This window comes from Sinocyclocheilus grahami, unplaced genomic scaffold (genome assembly GCF_001515645.1).
Source record: "Sinocyclocheilus grahami isolate Dianchi unplaced genomic scaffold, SAMN03320097.WGS_v1.1 scaffold45.1, whole genome shotgun sequence".
Lineage (NCBI taxonomy): Eukaryota > Metazoa > Chordata > Actinopteri > Cypriniformes > Cyprinidae > Sinocyclocheilus > Sinocyclocheilus grahami.
Window position 1 is genome coordinate 975556 of NW_015505224.1, and position 22617 is coordinate 998172.

General features: G+C 36.4%; 1 protein-coding gene across 6 annotated transcripts in view; it reads left to right on the plus strand.

The window, feature by feature from the left end:
- Nucleotides 1-22617, plus strand: part of LOC107582501 (calcium-activated potassium channel subunit alpha-1) — a 256363-nt gene that overhangs the window by 227936 nt on the left and 5810 nt on the right. For 4 of the 6 annotated variants that reach the window (XM_016268378.1, XM_016268376.1, XM_016268377.1 and 1 more), the window contains 8 exons: nt 2626-2719; nt 8657-8780; nt 10162-10386; nt 10818-11010; nt 15788-15901; nt 18630-18713; nt 20191-20321; nt 22401-22595. In XM_016268378.1, coding sequence (XP_016123864.1) covers nt 2626-2719; nt 8657-8780; nt 10162-10386; nt 10818-11010; nt 15788-15901; nt 18630-18713; nt 20191-20321; nt 22401-22595 — 1160 coding nt within the window. The remainder of the gene's footprint in view (nt 1-2625; nt 2720-8656; nt 8781-10161; nt 10387-10817; nt 11011-15787; nt 15902-18629; nt 18714-20190; nt 20322-22400; nt 22596-22617) is intronic. The other 2 variants (XM_016268375.1, XM_016268379.1) reach the window with 1 other exon arrangement.

The window sequence follows — 22617 nt, forward strand, 5'->3', positions numbered from 1 at the left end:
TGTGTGTGTGTGTGTGTGTGTAATGTGTGTAACCAAAACTGCCATCGAAAGAAGTATAGCTAGGTTACACATCAGTATATACAGTGGACTCCAAGGCCACTATTTAAAATAGTTTTTTTCTTATACATTTGTTTCATTATGTATTTTAAACAGTTTTTCTTTACATATCTTATTTTTTGTTTGTTCGTTTAATTTTATTTAAAATTTTTATTTTTAGTGTTGTCTCAGACTTATAGACCTAAGCCTGTTGGCCATGGGCAACCTAAGTTGTACAAATAAAATGTTCAGAATTATAGTAATTTTAAATATTTTTTTTCATTACATAAATATTTCTGATTTATTTCACATCATTACGTAATTTCTTAAATACATATCTTAAATATATCTGAATATTCATTTTACTTGTTTTTTCTTCTTCCTTCTGGTTCATTTCCAGGTTCAAATTAGATTTTCAATGTGGTCTTGGACTTTCAGAACTAAACCAATGTATTTTTCCTTTCATATCTTAAATATTTCATATTATTTTATGTATTTAATTTCCACGCCATTCCAGGTTTAAATGTAATTTTCAATGTGGTCTCAGAGTTTTAAACCTAAGCCAGTTGTTATGAACACCCTACATTTTACAAAGTGTCCAGAATTATAGTAAAAATGTGCGAACAAATTAAACGAAACAAACAGAATTATTTATGTTATATCTCTGTTGTGTGTTAAAGCATGCTTCAGCCCATTGTCTGTCTGAAGCAGAGGAGACAGATGTCTAGCTCAATCGTTCTGATCAGCGTCACAAAAAAACAAGGGCTATAGCTGCCCGGGGTATGGAACAGTAATCACACTTTGGTGGGCTGATCCTATTTTGATTGAGGTTGTAAAAGTGCCGTAATGTAATTTGGAACAAGCAGAGACTTGCTGAAATGGCCGTGTTGCAGGTGGAGTTATTTCATTGTTAAGCCTCTTACTGAAGGGCACCACTGTAGCTCGTAAATCTCTGCTGCCTAATTTGGAGGAGCAAGGGCAGGAGAGAGCGGTCCGGCCCAGCCAGGCCACTCGCTCAACAACCATAACACGGAACAAAGGGCCACTGCACCGCCATCTTATCAGTAGTGATATTTTTAAAGTTGATTACTGTCTCACATTGCTTCTTCCACAGTGTAATTGCAAATGTCAAGCACTGGCATTTGGTAAAGACACAGACAGCATCTTTTTGTTTAATTTGTATTTTTTCATTTGAACAATTAGATGACAAAGGGAAATCAGAGACCTACAAGTATATGCGTCTGCAGTATTCGTCTCTAATATTTTGCTGTGCTGATAAATTTCTAACAGAGCCACACTAAAGCAAGCTTGCTGTGTTTTAGAGTTTGGGTTTCTGTTACTAGTTTGTCTCTAATACAAATCAGACCGTGTTGGGTCCAGTATCTGGTATCATATCAAATATAAATAAAAAAGATGCACACTATAAATATAGCAGTTGAGCATAACAAATATTAAGTAATTTGATGAAATGAAAAAAACATGTACTGTGGTATACATGGAAATTATACATACAATTCCAGGACAGAAAATATTTAATAGTTTTTATCACAACATAGTGGACGCTTTCTCCCCAACTTAAAGGAACAGTTCACCAAAAAAATAGGAGTGGGGAAATTTTGAGGAAATTTACATGCTTTTCTGATCCATGCAGTGACCAAAGCTGTTAAAGCACCATAAATAAAATAAAGCTCAAATTCAAGTTGTTCAGTTTGGCAGATATGGCAACTTTAGATGCAAAGGCCAGAATTTGATGTTATATGTGTAAAAAAGGAGCATGTACATTTTTCAAAATTTCTCCTGTTGTGTTCCTTAAACGAATAAGTCATACAGGTTTGGAATGACATGAGAGTGAATAAATGATTTTTGGGTGAACTATTCCTTTAAGTAAAGCTATAGTTTTTGAATATTTCACCTTTCTATATCCATAACATCTCCAACGAAGCTCAACCTTCAGGCAGCTTTAACACTCGCACATGATGTGTTTATAAAGCAGAGAGCTTGTGACATTCACAGGCCCCTCAGTAACGTCCTTCTTAAGAGGCGTTTCAGTAAGAGAAGGCTCAGTTCAGGGTGCTTGTTCAGCGCTGAGAGTGCTTGTGGTACGGGGGACAGACTCACAGCGGAGCCATCACTCACAGCTCTCTGAGTGATGAGGATTGATTTCGCCATGTAGTCATCCATTAAAAACCACACACCAAATTACTCTTCTTTTTCTTTTTTCTTCCCCTCTGTCATTGTTCGAGCTCATGCCCTCCAAACAATGACAGAGAGGTAAAAGAGAGTTTGATACGGACTGAAATAAATCCCCACACACGCACATCGCTCAAACCAACTCTTTGAAAAGAAAATTCATGGAAAACAGGGTGTAAAACTTAATGGTTGTCCTTCAGGTCTATACTTGCCTTCTTTAAGTGTACTTTTGTCCATACTAACACTGTTCTCTTTCTATTTTTGGAGGTCTTCACAGATTTGTGTGTTTTTTGCAATGATTGATTGAGTGTTGGCTTTTGTGTTCTTTAATATGTCATCTCCAGCACACTTGACAATCCAAGCTGTCCACAGTCTGACACTCTTTGCATGTGTTTGCAGTCGAAGATGAGCATCCGTCAACACTGTCGCCCAAAAAGAAGCAACGCAACGGAGGCATGCGAAATTCACCCAACTGCTCACCCAAAATGATGAGGTAAGACATTGATTTCAAGACGCTCCCTCCAGCCTTCAAAAGGAAAGACAGGACGGATGGTGCTGGGATGGTGGGAGTAGGAGGAGTGGAGAAGGAGAAAGAAAGTGTGGAGGGAGAGAGAGAGAGGGAGGGGAGAGCAGGCCTTTCAGGCCGAGGCGTTTGAGCTGTCAGCCTGTCAGCGGTTAATGATAGAGCTGAAATATTTCTGTCATGAAAGCAGCTATGAAAAGCTGTTTGAAAAATACTCTTGCTTTAAAGTCTCAGCTGTCATCTACCCCCAGTCCCGTCCACATGTAGTTCTTAAACAGCGGTGGCACTAATGACGGTGCCAACCAATCAGAGACGCCAGCATGGTTACTTAGCCTCGGGGCTCTTCATCTATTGTGAGAACCCCTGTGAGGCGTGTTTTTCGTACTTAAGGCCATATGTGAAATGTATCATTGCAATCAAAAATGAATTCAAATATTACCTTCCTTTTATCCTGTCCGCTGGAATTAGAATGCCGCTAATTGATTTAGACTGATAAAAGGCTTTCCGCCCATGTGGCCAGGAGATGTTTATGCAGAGGTTGTAAAAAATGCAGAGACACGCCGTGGAGCGAGAAAGTGTTGCTGAAGGTTTAGAGGAAAGGACAACTTTCTGCAAAGTGATAGCCAACATGTTTGACTGTATGTATGTTTGTGTTGCAAAAAAATTGTGTTGTAATTTAGTGCAGAGCCAGTCACATTTTCTCAGTTAGTATATAATCCTAGTTTTATGTTGCAGGCTTATTTTTACTGCAATAATTGTAAACTTTTACATAAAACGTAGTAGTTTTATTTTTTCAATGTAATTTATATATACAGTATATATACATATTGTAGTAATAGTTGTAAAATGTAACATTTAATTAAAAATTATTACATGAGACAGCAGTTCTATTTTATTTGTACATATTGTATTATAAATTAAAAATGTATTTTACATTTATTTTTTACTTTTCATTTTTATATTTAACATAATATTGTATTACTTTTTTTTTCATTTGTGCACCACCCACAATGCATTTCTCTGTAGCTTATATGATTACCCCAGACAGAGGTCTCCAACATGAATCCCCCCCCAAAAGAAGCAATTATGTAGAATTTTACATACTGTAAACTGTCAGCCCTGCAGAGGATCTCGCTCTTTAGTCTGCTTTCCAAGTGAAAATTATCAATGTTCAATTGTTTCTTTTCGCTCTCGGTTTTAAACAATAAACTGCGAGTGGAATGAAAAAAAATAGCTTTCAGCGATTGCTCAGAAGGATCTTTGGTTTTTATTCCTTAACTTACAGCACAAAACTGTTTTTCTGAGCAGATTTGAAGGTCCCCGTTTGCCATGTAATGTATGCATCGACTCTTTGATCTACAAGTGATAATAATTCTTGGGAGTTATTTACCCTGTTTTGAAAAGCTTCAAAGCGGTGTCAAAGTTTTCTGTGCTTTAGGGTGCCTGTGTGTTCAGCTGGCTCTTGGGTACTGGATGACAGGTCCTCTGTTCTAGGTCTAAGCTTTTTCAAGCCAGAGCCCTGCAGCGAAACATCAAAATTACCAAAGACAGACCTGTGGACTCCCTCAACCTGTGCCCTCCTTGTCAATATATTACAACATACATTAAATACCTCGCCTTTACAAGGTGCGTTTTATGCACAATGAAAAGCGATTGTTTGAGGGAGCCTTAGGGATACTTTATTCAACAAGCAGGAAAGGGAAAAACAGCCAGCGTATACCATATCAAGTATGGTTTTTACAGGCTTCTGCGCCTCCAGGCCGTCGTAAATAAATAATGATCAACAGATTGGCTGTGGGTTTTTGAAAAGCATGCCTTTGTCAGTTTGCATGATAGGGAAAATTTTCAAAGCGAGGAGCTGCTTTCATAGACTGCTGGTGAGGGATTCGGGGAGCCAGTGACTGCCGAGTGATGCGCTGGAATAGCTGGACGCTGTTTGAAAACAGCTCGCCCGGCTCTCAGGGCAACTTCTGTTCTCTCTCGCTCTCTCATTCCCCAAATGCACGTCTAGGATGCTCCTCTGGACATACCAATTAGATGGAGAACTTTCTGTCTCGCTTACGGTACCTGCTAGTTTCCTATAAAGTACTCCAGGCCTTTTATTTTCAGATTATATGTCTGTTTAAAGTGAGTGTTTTTGGCTTGGTTGTTTGCAAAAATTAAATCAAGTGGAAGATGCACTAACATTCAAAACAGTTTCTTTTTCAATTCTTAATTCTTGTTTTTGAAACAAGTCACCAAGGCTACATTTATTCAATTATTTGGCAAACATACAGTAAATACAGTAATATTGGTAAATACTATTACAGAATAACATTCAAATAATATTATTAAAACAGATGTTTTCTATTTTAATATATTTTAAAAATGCAATTTATTTCTGTGATGCCAAAGCTGAATTTTCAGCATCATTACTCCAGTCTTTAGTGTCACATGATCATACAGAAATCATTATAATATCCAGATTCGGTGCTCAATAAACATTTATTTTTATTATAAATGCTCAAAACTGTTTTTGCTTTCTGTATATATTTTTTGAAACAGTGATGCACAACCACTCAAATGTTTGGGTTAAGTAAAATGAAGAAAAATGAAGCAAAAAAGTGACAGTAAAGACATTTATAATGTTACAAAAATTATATTTCAAATAAATTGTTTGGTTTTGTTTCAATTCATCAAAGAATCCTAAAAATGTATCATGATTGCCACAAAAATATTAAGCAGCAAAAACAGTTTTCAACATTGAAAATAACAAAAACTATTACTGATAAAATGTACCAATAATATTTTAAATGAGCATTTCAGAATGATTTCTGAAGTATAATGTGACACTGAAGAATGGAGTAATGACTGCTGAAAATTCAGTAATATAATAATCTTAATAATTCCAGAATTTTATATTTCAAAAAAGTTTATTTAGAACATCTGAAATATTATGCAATAACAATATCACGCTTGAACACTTCAAAGGAGACACAACACATCTAATTGTAGGAAGTCACAATGCATTTGTCGGGTTTCCTAGCAGCAGCGAGTAACGTCAGATGTTTTATTCTGGAGTGGTGTGGAGCGTTGGATTGTGCTTGTGACTGGCAGGCGGCTCTGACAGCGGGTGAGAGATAGCTATCTTGGCAGAGGTGCACTGCGCCAGTCAGTATGTTGAGGGGAGATTGAAATGACAGAGGTCCGCAGAGTGAGTGGTGAAACACGCGCCACATAATGAAATATTCAGTCGGGGTGTAAAAGCACTAAATGCTTTCACTGTTATTAGCACCTGCACACAGCCTGATATCATCTCATGCGAGCATGCTAATCGACACATTTCTGATGTGATTTTAGCAATCAAACACAGTCGAAAACAGCACGTCAGAGGATCGTGTTACTGAATTAACCTGCTTAGGAAGGTGAGAGAGAAAAAAAAAGGAAAACAGTAATTATGAGGTTTGTAATATGACCAGAATTTCCACATTTTTACTTCCACACATCCATTGTTGAACTTTGCATATGCAGTATTTGAATTAGAAATTTGGCAAAATTTAAGATGTCAGTGCAGTTATTTTAAGTGTAAATTAATTTTCCAGAATATTATCTGACGTTATGCAAATATAGAAGGTGAAGCAGAGGTCCCATCATTCATTATTAGTGTGATTATCAAGGGGCTAATGCAATTTACAAACCTCATTTAGTGCTGTGTTAATTGCAGCGTGTTACAGAACAAGGCATAACAGGCACGGTTTTGTTATATCAGTTAAATTACATCACATGCATTTTATTTGTCAGATATATATATATTACCAGACAAGACTGGTTTAAAAAATATAGGCTTTCATGTTTTTTGTTTGTTAAAATCCTTTGTAAATGGATGTTAATCTGTGGATGATGATATCAGTAATAGCTGGGTCGAGCAGGCTCAGAGAGAGAGCATGTTCCCCTGCAGCCACGTCTCAGAGATGGGGCTTTGTAGTCTGCCCTGAGGCCATTTCCTCAAAGGCTGCCTTTTGGCCTGTCTCAGGCCCAGTAAAATGCTGTACGGTGGGGTTTAGTTGACAGTTTTTTGCATTTACAAGAGTTCTGTGGTTTCTCTTAAAAACTGTCATCAGAAATAGTGGAGTATCAATTCGAGTCACTGAGGGAGACAAATTATAACATACCTTAAAATAAAATACACACATAGGCCTAGCACATGACTCAGGAACTGGTTTAACAGCCAAAAAATCAAAAAGATAAATGAATTTTTTTTCAAAAAAAATTTGAATACCAGTATATGTTATCAGTATATGAAATTCACTGTATGTTGTACCAGTAGTTGTACAGTATTTATGTAATTTTTTATTTTATTATATTATTATTTTTGGTGGTGCTTCCACCTCTTACAAATAAAACCGTGCCTATTTTTTGTGCTTTAATGTTCATTTTCTCAGCATTTACAGGGATCCCAAACTGGTCTGTTGACAGTCGTTTGTAAAAAAAAAAAAAAAATAGCCAAACATATTTAAAGTCATTGCAATATTAATGAATTTATATTGTCAGCTAAATCATTACAAATATATTGTAAATATTTAATATACATCACACATCCCTAGTTGTTATTGTACTAATTTGCAATTATTGGACAATTCTAAGACAATATATTTATGCTGCATAAAATTGTGCAACAAATGACTGAATGTTTACAGATGACAGATGATGTTAGTTTTTTTTTTGTGGTTGTTTGTTTTAAGAATGTTTAAAAAAAAAATGAAACATCACATTTGCAATAATTCGTTTTTTGAATTAATGAAAAAAAGAGTATCTGTTTACAATGGGTACGGAAAGTATTCAGACCCCCTTAAATTTTTCACTCTTTGTTATATTGCAGCCATTTGCTAAAATCATTTAAGTTCATTTTTTTCCCTCATTAATGTACACACAGCACCCCATATTGACAGAAAAACACAGAATTGTTGACATTTTTGCAGATTTATTAAAAAATTTTAAGAGATCATAGGTTTATACTGTATATGTATATATATATATTTCTTGTTTTCTTTATGGAGAATATTAAACGTGCAGACGTGTCCATGTTGATTACTACCAAGAAATCTGTATTTGAGGCAGAGAGAATGCAACAATAACAAGCTCAAAATGCCAATTTTGTGAGTTGCCATTCATACCAAACATCCCCAGACCAGACATCAAATGAACATGGCCGCACATTTAGTTTGTGAATTCAGGTTTTCAGTCGTATAGTTCTGCTACCAAGCTGTTTAGAAAGCTTTCAAGGGGGTTGAATGCGAGCTGTGCCTGAGCGCTGGAACTTCTTTCACGGTCAACATGCCCCACAGATCAGCTTCTGCAGGACGCGCTGATATAGGTTAGCCTGTTTGGACGTGACACGCTGCTGAAACATTAATGGCAGTTTGGGGGAGCAAAATGTGATTGGGCAAATTCCTAAAATATTTAAAGTGCGGCTCTGTTAAAGCTTTTACCGTTGGACGCATCACGTCAGGAGCGATGCGGAGTAAAAGCCGGTAATTGGCGTTCCATTCTGGTGCCACTCAGTCACTGAAGTGCTCCGGCTCCATCTCTTCCACTCCAGTGCTGTCACCGGCGCGGACGCTTTGATGACTCCGCATTCTTGGCAGCTCGGAGAGAGCTGCCGTTATGATGGAGTCCAATGCACAAATTCAATCTGACAATGACAAGCCATGTCAGCACAGGCCTGTTTACTGCTTATTTATTGTCAATAGACGTCTGGTGAGATGTGCTGAAAGTCTGTCCTTTGACAAATGTCACAATTAAGCCCAGAAGATAAATTCCCTTTTTAAAAAGTCACTTTTTTTTTTTTTACTAACTTGCATTTGCAAATAAGGGCGAGCGTACATGTTTTCTTCTTACACGTTTTCTCCTTCTTATGCTCTATTTCAGACACGACCCTCTACTCATTCCGGGAAATGAGCAGATTGAGAACATGGATGCTAATGTGAAAAGATACGACTCTACTGGAATGTTTCACTGGTGTCCGTCCAAAGATATTGAGAAGGTCATTCTGGTAGGTATCTTCATAACTGTAGTGTTATTGCCAGTTTTTATGTCTTAAAAGTGCTTTACAAAATTTTCAGGTTAATTACTATCTCTACTCCGACAGAAACCTCCAAGCACCACCTAGTCACAAGAATGTTGTCGATCCTTTTTTTTTCTTTTTTCCAGAATTTAGCAAATTGACAAATCTTGAGAACTGTAAATGACAAAATACCATATTTTTTTAATAACATCCTTTAAAATTAATTCACTGTTCTTACAGCACCATGATACATCACCCTAAATAAAGCAGAGCAACAACTAAAAAAATATATACCACACTAATAACAACATTTTTTTCATATGATCAATATCATGATAAAAATGTAATACTGAATCAAGTATTATTAAAGCTTGCAATCATGAAATCTTAATTGCTAGGCAAGCATATATATATATATATATATATATATATATATATATATATATATATATATATATATTAATATAAATTAATATAATTTATTTATTTACACAAACAATAATTATACAATTTACAATAGTACTGTAAATTTGTCTAGTTTCACAATTTGAGAATCACAATTTTACTGACATCACTAACCCCTCAAAGTAAAGTCCCCAAGTAAAGTTTTAAATGTTTGAGGAGTGTGACATTTATTTCACACGTGTCTCTTGTTCAAATTGAACTTGCATGTTTGCACATTTAGACACATGCAAACATTAAATGTGTTTATGAAACTAAAGGGAAATTTCAGAATTTGCATTTTGTGCATATGTATGTTTATTATTAGAATATGAATGCAATTTTGAACATTGTATTTTCTCCCTATGATCAAAGTAATGAAAAACCTCACTAACCTTTTTGCTCGTGTTATGTATTATTTGCCTTGAGCACAATGAACTGAAAGTCAATATTTTTTTAGGTCAAGATGTAAGAATATTACATTTATTTATTTAATGACAGTATTTTGGGGGTAAGTATATATTTGCTTTTACTAAATTAATTGAATTTTGAGTATCCTAAACAGATGTATTTTACTCACTTAGACACTGTTGACGATGCTTGATGATAATGTGCTTGAACGTGCATAAATGCTGTTGCCATTTTCTACAATGATATTGTTTCCTCTCTTTAATTGTTATTGTTGTTTAATGTGCTTTTTCCTCACAATACCATATGGTGTCATTCAAACTTAATTGCTATTATGTGATTACATTTCAATCAATTAAATACAACATTTACAACTTCTGCCCCTTTTCATTTTAAACAATATAAAAACTACTCCTGCAGCTCATGTAGTTTTTGTATGGATGGCAGTTGATGAGCTCTTATTCTATTCTTGCTGATGAGATTGTAACTGTCGTATTTGTTTCTGGCTTTTTCATCACAGACACGCAGCGAGGCCTCCATGACGGTTTTAAGTGGACATGTAGTAGTCTGTATATTTGGAGATGTCACATCAGCTTTAGTGGGGCTTCGAAACTTGGTGATGCCTTTGAGAGCAAGCAACTTCCATTACCACGAGCTAAAGCCCATCGTGTTTGTGGGCTCATTAGATTATCTGAGAAGAGAGTGGGAAACCCTTCACAACTTCCCTAAAGTCTCCATCTTACCTGTGAGTACACGCATTGAAAATGAGCATAGAGTTTTTACACTTGGAGAAAAGAGGTCATCTGTAAATGTTATGAGTTCATGCGCTTCAAGGAGTAAGACATTACCAGCTTTTTGCTTTGAAAAGTGCCACCACAATTTGTTCTCAAGTGTTGATGTTCTGGTGTCTCTTTGCCGTGCGAATCTCAGGCTTTGCTTCTTGCTGTAGTGCTTGTTAGCATTAGCTTGACTGTGTATGAAAAACGAAGCTGCCGTCAGCAAAGGCTAGCCTTTTAGATTAGACCACATCTCTTCTTCCCTCAGCACATAGTTAGATCAGCTGAATGTCACTGCCTTTAGAAAAGTAAATACTTGTTAACTAATTTCCCTGAGCTCCTGTGCCATCTTTAATTTGTTTTCATCTTTCTTCCTCTTTCCCCTCTCTCTCCGCTGAAGGGTACGCCATTAAGTCGAGCTGATTTAAGGGCCGTCAACATCAACCTCTGTGACATGTGCGTTATCCTGTCAGCCAATCAGAACAATATCGATGATGCTTCACTGCAGGACAAGGAATGCATCTTGGCGACTCTTAACATCAAATCTATGCAGTTTGATGACAGCATTGGGGTCTTGCAGGCTAATTCCCAAGGTAAGGAGTGGCCAAGAATACTTCAGCGCATAGAGAATACGCCTCAAGAGCTTTAGACTGTGAAACCAATCATTTGCTGTGTGCTTTCAAAGACAACAAGGTCCAATTATATGGCAAAATGGTTTAATAAAACAAGGGATAAAAGCATGACTCGTGTTTCATATGTTTGTGCATCTAGAAACACAATAACTAGACACTTTATGCAAACATTAAATAAGTGTCTTTGGATTTTTCATTTCATTTCATGCATATGCATGTTCATTATTAGTATACGCATGCAATTCTGAGCAAGTGTGTATTATATCCTTCCCCTATAATCAAAGCTCTGAAAAAAAAGCATCCCTAATGTTTTTGTGCAGATTGCGTATTTGCCTCCAATTGCTGGACTGCGGCAGATTTGTTTGCCGACAAATTGACTCGAACAGATTGTTTATGCATTCAGATAAACATGTAACCCTCTTGTGCCCATCAGGATTCATCATCATTAAACAGACTGTACAAATCAGCAGCTTCACTTTCTCAGCTGCTCTTCATTACGTAAATTACACACACCGCACAAGCTGGCCCACAACAATTAACATCGCAACCATTATTGAGTATCCACTTTTTGCACAGAAAGATGGATTTAAAGCTTCATAATGACAGCTTTTAGATGAAATGTGTCCATAATTGTCTCAAAGGCTCACGCTGAACAGTGTGTAGTAGTGTTGGGAAGAGCACATCCCTCTGTGCTGGATGATTATAGCTTTTAATCATACTGTTGAAGAATATGTTGTAATCAAAGCTCTGAAAAAAAAGCATCCCTAATGTTTTTGTGCAGATTGCGTATTTGCCTCCAATTGCTGGACCGCGGCAGATTTGTTTGCCGACAAATTGACTCGAACAGATTGTTTATGCATTCAGATAAACATGTAACCCTCTTGTGCCCATCAGGATTCATCATCATTAAACAGACTGTACAAATCAGCAGCTTCACTTTCTCAGCTGCTCTTCATTACGTAAATTACACACACCGCACAAGCTGGCCCACAACAATTAACATCGCAACCATTATTGAGTATCCACTTTTTGCACAGAAAGATGGATTTAAAGCTTCATAATGACAGCTTTTAGATGAAATGTGTCCATAATTGTCTCAAAGGCTCACGCTGAACAGTGTGTAGTAGTGTTGGGAAGAGCACATCCCTCTGTGCTGGATGATTATAGCTTTTAATCATACTGTTGAAGAATATGTTATTATCAGGCCCAGAAGGAATCTGTTTGCAATATCTGTGCTGAGTTGGGGGAATTCTGTGGATTTAAACATTGTAAAGTGTATTAAGTGAGAGTACTGCATCCTTATTGGTGACTGTACACAAAATCAAATTAGCAAAATTATTAAATAAAATTGCAGGAGAGACATGGGATGTGTAGAAATTTGTGACTGATGGGCATTTCTAGTTCTGTGGAAATCTGTGCACTGATTCCATGCGGGCCTGGTCGTTACTACGCTCTCAATTAATTTAACTCAACATCTGGCATGATCAACAGGAGAGCAATAGTGTGTAATAAAGATTTATTTCATTAACACTGAGCATATTAGAACATATTTTATCCCGCAATTAACAGTTTTTTTGTTCTCAGAGTAAACCCAAGTAAACATTTGCACCCATAGAAATAACAAATGATTCATTTTGTTATTTTTTATTATTATTATTATTAATGTTACATGATTACACATCATAATTTAATTTTCTTTAAGGCAGAAGGATCCATATAAGAAATGTATTTAAAAAAATGATTGTATTGAAATCTTTATGAGATAGAGGTGTAACAAATTACATCATACCACATCATCTCTGGTAATATTCTTGCCCTCAGCCCCTCGTCATTTCAGTGAGGCTTATTAAACTTGTGCAGAAGGTGTTATTGAATAAATCAGCTAGCCTTTTGCCAGGAGAAAGTACTACACAGGGCACTACTAGAAGTGCTTTAGGGGTTTTTGAATAAAGTACACAAAGTCCAAGCTACATAATGCATTATCATTGAAAACTACAACCCAAGGCAGAATTTAGAGCATGACTTTAAGGTTTGTGTGTATGTCTGTTTGATCGATGTGCAACAATAAACACACAGTTGCACATGGCCAAGTGAAATGTGGTTAGGCTTGAAATAACGGCCTTAAATTAGATTGGTATTTAATTATTTTTTATGTCAAACGTTAAAAGATAGTAGACAATTTTAACATGTTTAAATTAAAATGGGATATTTCTGTAAAAATTTTATCAAAATAATCTGTATAAACTACTGTAAACACAAACAATCTTTCTCTGCTTTTCAATTCTGGAAATGCTGTACTGGAGATGGTCTTCAATATTGTTGCTTCATTGACAACTGTCTTTAATATCACATTCTCAAAACATAATATCTTTGTTTGGAGATGCTCAACAATGAATATTCAGTTTCAGTTAACGTTAATTTTGGCAGCTGTGTGTGTTTTTTCTTAGTCCTGTGTCAAATGTCCTTTTTAGTTTTTATCAAATGCAGTCAACTTGTTGTTGTTGTTGAATTTTAGTCTACAGTAGTTTTAGTCAATTAAATCTTAGTCACATTTTGCATAATTGTTAAACTGATAATCACAGTTCGTTTGCTCAAAATTATAATCATGTTTACCTATCATGACTGTTGATTATTATAGATTAATTGTTACAGAATTATTGCACTTTCATCTAAGCATGTGCATGGTTTGTTTTACATTATGTAATTTTCTGATTTATTATTATCAGAAATATAAACACTCTCTCTACTGTACACTATGTAAAACTCAAAAGCTGAAGCAGTGACATTGTTAATATTAATATTATATTAAATGGGTCATATGATGCTATTGTAAAGATCATTATTTTGTGTATTTGGTGTAACAGAATATGCTGACATGCTTTAATGTAAAAAGAAACACATTATTTTTCAAATACTTTACATTATTGTAGGTCCTCTATGCCCCGCCTCTCTCAAACATGTCGTTTTCAACAAAGCCCCCTCCTTTGACAAGCACAGTCTGCTCTGATTGGCCAGCTGACCCAGTGCATTGTGATTGGCCCGAACACCACAAACACGTGTCTGAAATGTAACGCCCCTTACCATAATCGCTTCAGCTTTCAAAGTAAATATCAAGACAGTTAATAATGTCGTTAGTTTTACCAAGGCATGGCTGACTCTTTAACTTTTATAAAGAATATCTTTTTGGATTTGAGACTTTAGTCTTTGCAACTTTACAGATCTTCTTTATGCACCAAGAGCTTGTAACACTCCAAAGAGAAAGGAAAAATTGAAATCGCATCATATGACCCATTTAATGTATTTTTACTAAAACAACAACAAAAAAAAATATGTATTGTGGTACAGAAGTTGCTCAAGTGCATTTATCGAGCAAACTCAATTGCAAAGAGTATAGACAAGATCTATGTTTGGAATTATTTCAGTTTAGATCTACAGTTAGTCACTGAGAAGGTTTGATGGCAGATTTTTTTTGGACAGATTTTGTCACATCAACGATATTGTATGTTGATTTAGTCATTTAGTTGATGTATAATTATTCACTGTTGATTTGTCTTCATCTTGTCGTAGTCATAAAATACATATTTTATTATGATTTTGTTAATGAAATTAACAATAGTTTCAGTCAATAGTCTAATATTATGACTCAAAATACTCTGCTTAATACAGGCACAAACCAGCTGTTTATTCATAGGGATCAGAATATTGTCTTAATCTGGTTATGACAGAATATGACCAAATTCTGATTAATATCTGAATATTCTTGCATGTATATTTTATATTCATGTATATTCAGAATATTCTTGCATTGAATTGTTCAGAAGCTTTACAGCATAAAATACCAATACCAAAGAGAGAGAGAGAGAGAGAGAGAAAAAAAAACAGTAACATTGCTCTTGTTTATTGGTATCCAATTGCTCTGATTTATCAGCTGATGCTAAAATGCTTTTCAGTATGCCAGATGGTCGACTCTGACTGTCACTGCATATCTGATGTCTTCACAATTCACACAACAGGAGACGGGATTATTCTCTGCACATTTAAGATGAAGTCTTAGTCTCTCTCTGTTGTATATTCTTTTGTTTAGAGCTACAGAGAGAGCTAGTCTATTGAACTTCCCCATTGAGAAGAAGGACAACCCCTGTTCAGAATCCTGCAGCCCTTTGAAAACTTTGTGACCTGAATCTTTTCCCCGCATTATGTTTGTCACTGTAAAAACTATACACTTGCATTTTTCTCCAGTCGATGGATGTCAAAACAGGGCCAATGCATTATGCATATAGCATTACTGATTTAAAGTGTTTACTTGTCAGCTTGAGGAAATGCAAAAGTGTCAAGTCATGTGAATTCATACTCTTGTCACTCCTGCTTGTATTTCATGGCATTTCACATAAAAGGTTTTCAGGATCCACTTCACCACTTTTATGGTAACAAAATGAACAGCATATAAAATTTATACCTGCTAGTTGATGGAAGGCAGCAAATGCTAAATATGCCTGAGCTGACCCTTAAAAGCGGAGGATCTGTATTTCACTGTTTTGGACTGGAGTGACAGAACGCTCGTATCCTGCCACCACAAACTCTACTATATGTTCACTACTTTTAGCATTATACCAAGAAAATCTTATTTGCATTGCCTGACTGTTAAGCTACTGGTTTGGTCACCATTGCAAACCTTGAATCTGTTTTGGCACCATAAGCAGAGTGTAATGCGACAGTCTCTTTCCTCTTTCTCTTCCAGGTTTCACACCTCCAGGGATGGATAGGTCATCTGCAGATAACAGTCCAGTGCACGGCTTAGTGCGGCAGGCATCCATCACCACGGGATCAAACATCCCGATCATAACTGAACTTGGTGAGACGCGACTGCAGTCATACTGCTAACATGTCAAAGTCAAGTGTGATTAGAATCTAAACTCCCGTATCAAGCCACGCTGATGTGTTCCTTATGAAGTGTGTGTCTGTGATGTGTGTAATGGCGCACCTGAATATTTCACCGACTTGGTCAGTTGTGCCTTTAATGCACTGGAAGAGACCTAGACTTATAGGGAGTGAAAAAAAGCATGTAGTAGCAAAATGGATCCATTTATAAATAACAATGAGGGTGGCACTATTCCCATGATGGGGGGACTCATGAAAGTTTTAGACCTCAGAGGGCACTAAAGCACCAGAGACCAGTCGCTCCAACTCTCCACTGACCCAATTACAGCGAGTTACACCAGAAAGGCTTCAAAAAATAAAGGGCCTCACAGACGCTTAAAACTTCATGCAAAACACGCTCCTCACACGCACACATACACGTATGTACATCTGTCCTCTTAACACGAGATCCAGAAGTCCTCCTCCCTGAGGGGTTGCAAAGTCCTACATCTTGGACACATGGGGCCTGATTTACTAAAGGTTTCTGGCATATTGGTAGAGGTGAAATAAATATTCAAAAAAGAAGAAAGAGCAACTCAAGAATAATCAGTATAATCTTATATGAAAGATCTCCATATCATCTGTCATTAAAGCCATTGACTAATACTTGACATTGACTAATTTAAAAGCGAGACTTTGACTTTGAGTTGAGAGGATATTTTCAGCCTCTTGGCAATGTCCTTCTGTAATTCAAGAAGTAAAAGCTGGATATTCAAGCTAATAATACTCTCAAGAATTGTAGACATGATAATAGTGTAGTTAGCACGAGTTACATTGTTTATAGTGATGTGAATTGGTTGTTTCTTAAATTCTGTTTTCCTGTGAATATTCATTGCTGACAGGAAACTATATCTAAAATGTTTTGAGTAAAAAATAAAAAAAAATCACATGCCCGCCCTTAGTAAGTGAAGGAATACATTGCACACATAAATCACTCATAAAATGAAATTAATTTATATTGTTGATATAAACTACCATTCAGAAGTGTGGTGGCAGGTTTTTTTTTTTTTTTTTAAGAAATTTAGGAATTTATAATTTATTATAAGTGACTGTACAATATTTTACATAGTTACATAGGAATTTTAGTTAAAATAAATAGTTTTTTTTGGAACGATCAATACTTAAAAAAAATAAAAAATGCAAAACTGTTTTCAGCATTGATGATGATAAGAAATATTTCTTGAGCACCAAATTATATTATATTAAAATATTTTCTGAAGGATCACGTGTCACTGAATACTCGTGTTATCGCTGCTGAAAATTCAGATTTGCATCATAAGAAAAAAAATTAAAATAGAAAACAGTTGTTTTGATGAATTCAGCTTTTTTTTTTTTTTTTTAAAGAAATTTAGGAATTTATAATTTATTATAAGTGACTGTACAATATTTTACATAGTTACATAGGAATTTTAGTTAAAATAAATTGTTTTTTTGGAACGATCAATACTTAAAAAAAATAAAAAATGCAAAACTGTTTTCAGCATTGATGATGATAAGAAATATTTCTTGAGCACCAAATTATATTATATTAAAATATTTTCTGAAGGATCACGTGTCACTGAATACTCGTGTTATCGCTGCTGAAAATTCAGATTTGCATCATAAGAAAAAAAATTAAAATAGAAAACAGTTGTTTTGATGAATTCAGCCTTGGTGAACATAAGAGACTGCATTCAAAAACATAAAAAAATCTTACTGATCCCAAACCTTTGAGCTGTAGTGTATATAAAATATATATTAAATATGTATATTAAAATTGTGTAAAATGTATATCTTTTTGTCATCATTACATTTTTTATACAAATACAGAAAACAGTTGTTTTGATGAATTCAGCCTTGGTGAACATAAGAGACTGCATTCAAAAACATAAAAAATCTTACTGATCCCAAACCTTTGAGCTGTAGTGTATATAAAATATATATTAAATATGTATATTAAAATTGTGTAAAATGTATATCTTTTTGTCATCATTACATTTTTTATACAAATACATGGGCCATCAGCCATTAAAAAAACCCCCACATGGGTTGATCACTCTTCTTATTTTCATTGCTGCATCACCTGAAGTCTTTTCTCCAATCATTTTCCTTTCTTTTTTCATCCATTTCTTTCTCATATTCTTGTCACACAGCATACTGTCATCTGTTCAGTGGATCAAACTATACTAAGTTTTTGTTGTAATAACTCAACTAGAAGTTCTTTGCACAGATTGAAAAATGTTTAGCCTAAATGTAGCGTAAAATGCAACATTTTTGAAACAACTTTATCAGCAGATTCTGTACACGAGCGAATCATTGACTGTCAATGGAGCGCTTGGTAAATCAGGCCTGCAGTTTTAGTGTTGGAACATGTACGATTACACCAGAAACATGTTGAAAAACATGTTTAGAGCGATTCGTTTTCTCTTCTAAATGGTTCATAGTAATCTCTCTCCTATTTGCAGTGCAGTAGATACCTAAGCCTGCACGACATCCCCGTTATCATGAACAAACACGGCCGAACTGTTCCATGGAGTTCTCACAGAAGCGCTTCATCCTCACACACTACCTTTAGATTTCTAATCCCACTCTTGACATGATACTCTCGTTTATGCTTTCTCTTTCTCTGGCTTTGAACTTGTTTCAATAACTGTCTCCCCTCAACACTGTTTTATCATCATTAGCTAAGCCTGGCAAACTACTGCCTTTGGTTTCATTCAGTCAGGAAAAAAACAGTGGAACCAACATACAAATGATAACAGAACTGGGTAAGCTGCGCCTTTGTCCTCCGCTACTCTGATGCACTGCCTCCTTCATCGGCTTGTCTTGATTTCTCTCGCTGCAGCTGAGGCCTGCTCCCATGGCATCACTTTGAACACATTTTTATCCTTAGTTCTGGTTGAAATTGACTGTCTTGTTTTTGGCCTTTTTTTAAGGATTTTTTTTCTTTCTTTCTCAGAGCATCACTAGGCCTTTGATCATGCGAGTCTGTCCTTGTGGCTGTTTCCATAGCATCTCCCTGCAGTTCAATTCTCTGGCCCAGGCTCCTTTTCATCAGCGGCCTGTCTGAAAGACTGACATTTCTCTTCCTTAGCTCACAGGAAGTCTGGGAAGAAATCAAATTAGAAAAAAAAAGAAACACAGATCAAACCTTGCTTTAAGCTGTTTATTTTTATTTATTTATTTTGGTGCTGGCCCTAATCTCTGAAGCATAGATTTTGAAAGGGGGTGAAACAAAGATTGTGTGAGGCTGTGTTCAAACCGAGCAGGATTTCAGGGCATTGTCTCTATACATTGGCCGCTGAGACCATACACAATAGCCTCAAAGCAGTCTGACTGCTGCTGTTGTTTAAAAACGGGTTCTTTTATATAAGTGGACCTAAATTTTTACAAGGGTGCTCTGTAACTTGACTTTTTTTTTGCCAATTGTAAACTTCACTTTTAAGTAAATAGAAGTGTAAATAACACTTCAAGTAATAGTTTACCCAAAAATAACAATTCTGTCATCATTCATAGATCTTTGTGTTGTTCCAGATATGTAGAACTATCTTTCTTTGGTACAACACAAAAAGAGAAATTTCAAAGAATTATACTCGTCACTCTTCTCCATGCAATTACGATGAATGGGGATTGAGGCTTTCAAGTTTAAAAAAGGATCCAAAAGCTTAATAAAAGTAGGTCAGAATACTTGTTTACTATATCCCAAATCTTTTGAAGTCATAGAATAGCTGTATGAGAAACTAACAAAGAAAAATGTAAGTCTTTATTTACTGATGATCTTCCCCTTTTATTGTTACCGCTGTGACTGAATGATTGAGTCAGTAATCAGGATCAGTCCCATTTATTAACAAACTATTCAGATAATTTTTGTTTAGTGTTATTTATTGAAAACCCAAAACTCCAAAGAACAATCCATTTACACATCAGACATCACAACTTCTCTCGGAAACAGAAATGTCATTGTTATGTAAACTATCCCTTCCAAGTTATTCAGATTCAAGATAGATCCACCATTTTTGGGTACTGCATTGTGCAGGTATCACTATTTCAACCTGTATTAATCTCCAGAATGCATGCCCACTGACGTGCATGCAGTTTTTTTTTTTTGCTCATTGTTTATTTGACTTCATTAACCCGTTTATTGCTGGTTGGTGAGACACTCCACTTCACCCTTTGAAGGACATTGATTGACTCTTCTGCACAGTTGTTTTTCCCGGTTGTAAACCATCTCTCTTTGTGCTGCAGTGAATGACTCCAACGTTCAGTTTTTGGACCAAGACGACGATGACGACCCAGATACGGAGCTGTATCTGACCCAGCCGTTTGCCTGCGGCACCGCGTTCGCCATCAGCGTGTTGGACTCCCTGATGAGTGCGGTGAGTTAGTGGCTAAACAGCTGCCACGTTGACACCTGTTTACTGATTTGAATTCCTTTAAACAGGTTAGCATACATAAATCCGTTAAAGAAATTATCCCCGCAGAATAAGTCGATTCAGATCCTTTCATTGTGTGAAGGATCCTTCATATTATCTGCTAGGCTTCAGATGATCTTTCCGTTCGTATTCAAAAGCAGCCAGTGATATGGTGAACATAGCAACCCGCCAAAAGGTGCACAGTCATTTCTCTCCCATCATGGCATGTCATATAGAATTACATGAAGGCATGTCTCACTGCTAATCCTCTGAAATAATGTATAGGAAAGAGACATCCTCCGGCTGTGCAGTGCTTTAGATGTAGGGCTCAGGCGTTACCAGTAGGCAGAGGTTGGTAAATGAAATGCCACATTGATCAGACAGCACTGTCAGTGGCGCTGACATCAAAAGGAAAGTTGTTGCCAAGACTCCTCATATAATGTGTCATGAAATGAACTTTCAAGAGTCTTATTAGATCTTTTAACAAGGTAAGTGCTCAAGTTTTCTTTAATGGCATGCCTTGACATGCAAAGGTGGGCTGCTATGGGGTCCAAGAGCTCTAATCTCCTAACAATGTCATCTTGGGTAGATTAGGAAAGATACCTTTTTTTCCCTTTTTCCCCGTTCTCTCTTCTTCTTTTCTTCCCCCTCACCACATACGACCGCTGCTATCCCCTTATCCATATGATGGCTTAATTCCAGTACCTTTCACTTTGAGTGAAGCTAGAACAAAGCAGCCTTCAAGTGCATTTCACTCTGGACAAAGGTGAAGCCTGCTAATAGACAGCTCTCATCCATCATTCGGATGAATGCTGCTGTCAGGGGCCCGGAGAGGTGTCACTCTAGCACGATCTCGTGGCGACACAGCCCTCTGGTGCTCACACAAACGACCTTGCGATCTTAGTGGAATCTTTTATTTTTATACGTTAATCATTTGACAACTTTATCATCAGTGACACTGAAGAACATTTGATGGACAAGATACAGTGAGGTCCACAAGTCAGAAACCACTTTAAACCACTGTCAAGGATGCAGAATCTGATTGAATGATGGAATTAAGATACTTTTTAGGATTTAAAATACACTACTGTTAGAAAGTTTGGGATCAGCAACATTTAAAAAAAAAAGAAATTAATACTTTTATTCAGCGTAGACATTAAATTGATCAAATGTGACAGTAAATACATTTATAATGTTACAAAAGATTCCTATTTCAAAAATAAATGCTGTTCTTTCTATTCATCAAAGAATCCTGGGGGCAAAAAAAATTAAGCAGCACAAATGTTTTCAACATTGATAATAATAAGGAATGTTTCTTTAGCAGCAAATCAGCATATTAGAATGATTTCTGAAAGATCACGTGACACTGAAAACTTGATGCTAAAAATACAGCTTTGTCATCACAGGAATAAATTGCATTTCAAAAAATAGAAAACCATTATACATTAAAAAATCTTACTGACCCAGACCTTAAATAGTAGTGTATAAATGTTATGAGGTGAAGTGAATAAGAAATATTTGTAGGTCACTATTTAAATTATGACACTAACCATGTTAATGAATGCAGGATAACATGGCTCCTCATGCTTTACCTAAACATATTATCATTAAAGCAAACCGATTCAACTATTTATCTTAACTGTTAAAAAATGCTAAAACTTTCACTACTGGTCTCAGGCTTTTGGACCCCACTGTACAAGATAAATGTCCCCGACTTGTTGTGTTATGAGATCTATTCTTCATTGTATGTAATCTACAATTAGCTACAATAATGATAATTAAAATGTCCTCGTGTGCAAAACGCTCCCCTGTTAAGCGTGGCTGGTGTTACCAAAATGAATGTGCGTGGGGAGGAGACGACGACAACAACAACAACAGCTGGCGTAATTGCATTCCCGTGTCTCTTCCCTTCCCAGGGAGTGAAATGAGAAGAGACAGATCAGGGTCTAGATAACAGTGCTTGGGACAGCTCCAAAATCCTGACTGTCTTGAGTTGTGACTCTAATGGCGCTCACGTCCGGATCCTCTCCTTTATCTTGGCAGACATACTTCAATGATAATATCCTCACCCTGATCCGGACACTGGTCACGGGAGGCGCCACTCCGGAGCTGGAGGGCCTGCTGGCTGAGGAGAACGCACTGAGAGGTGGCTACAGCACGCCGCAGACCCTGGCTAACAGGGACAGGTGTCGGGTCGCCCAGCTGGCCCTCTACGATGGGCCCTTCGCAGACTTGGGGGTAAGTGGATGGTTAAGAGGAG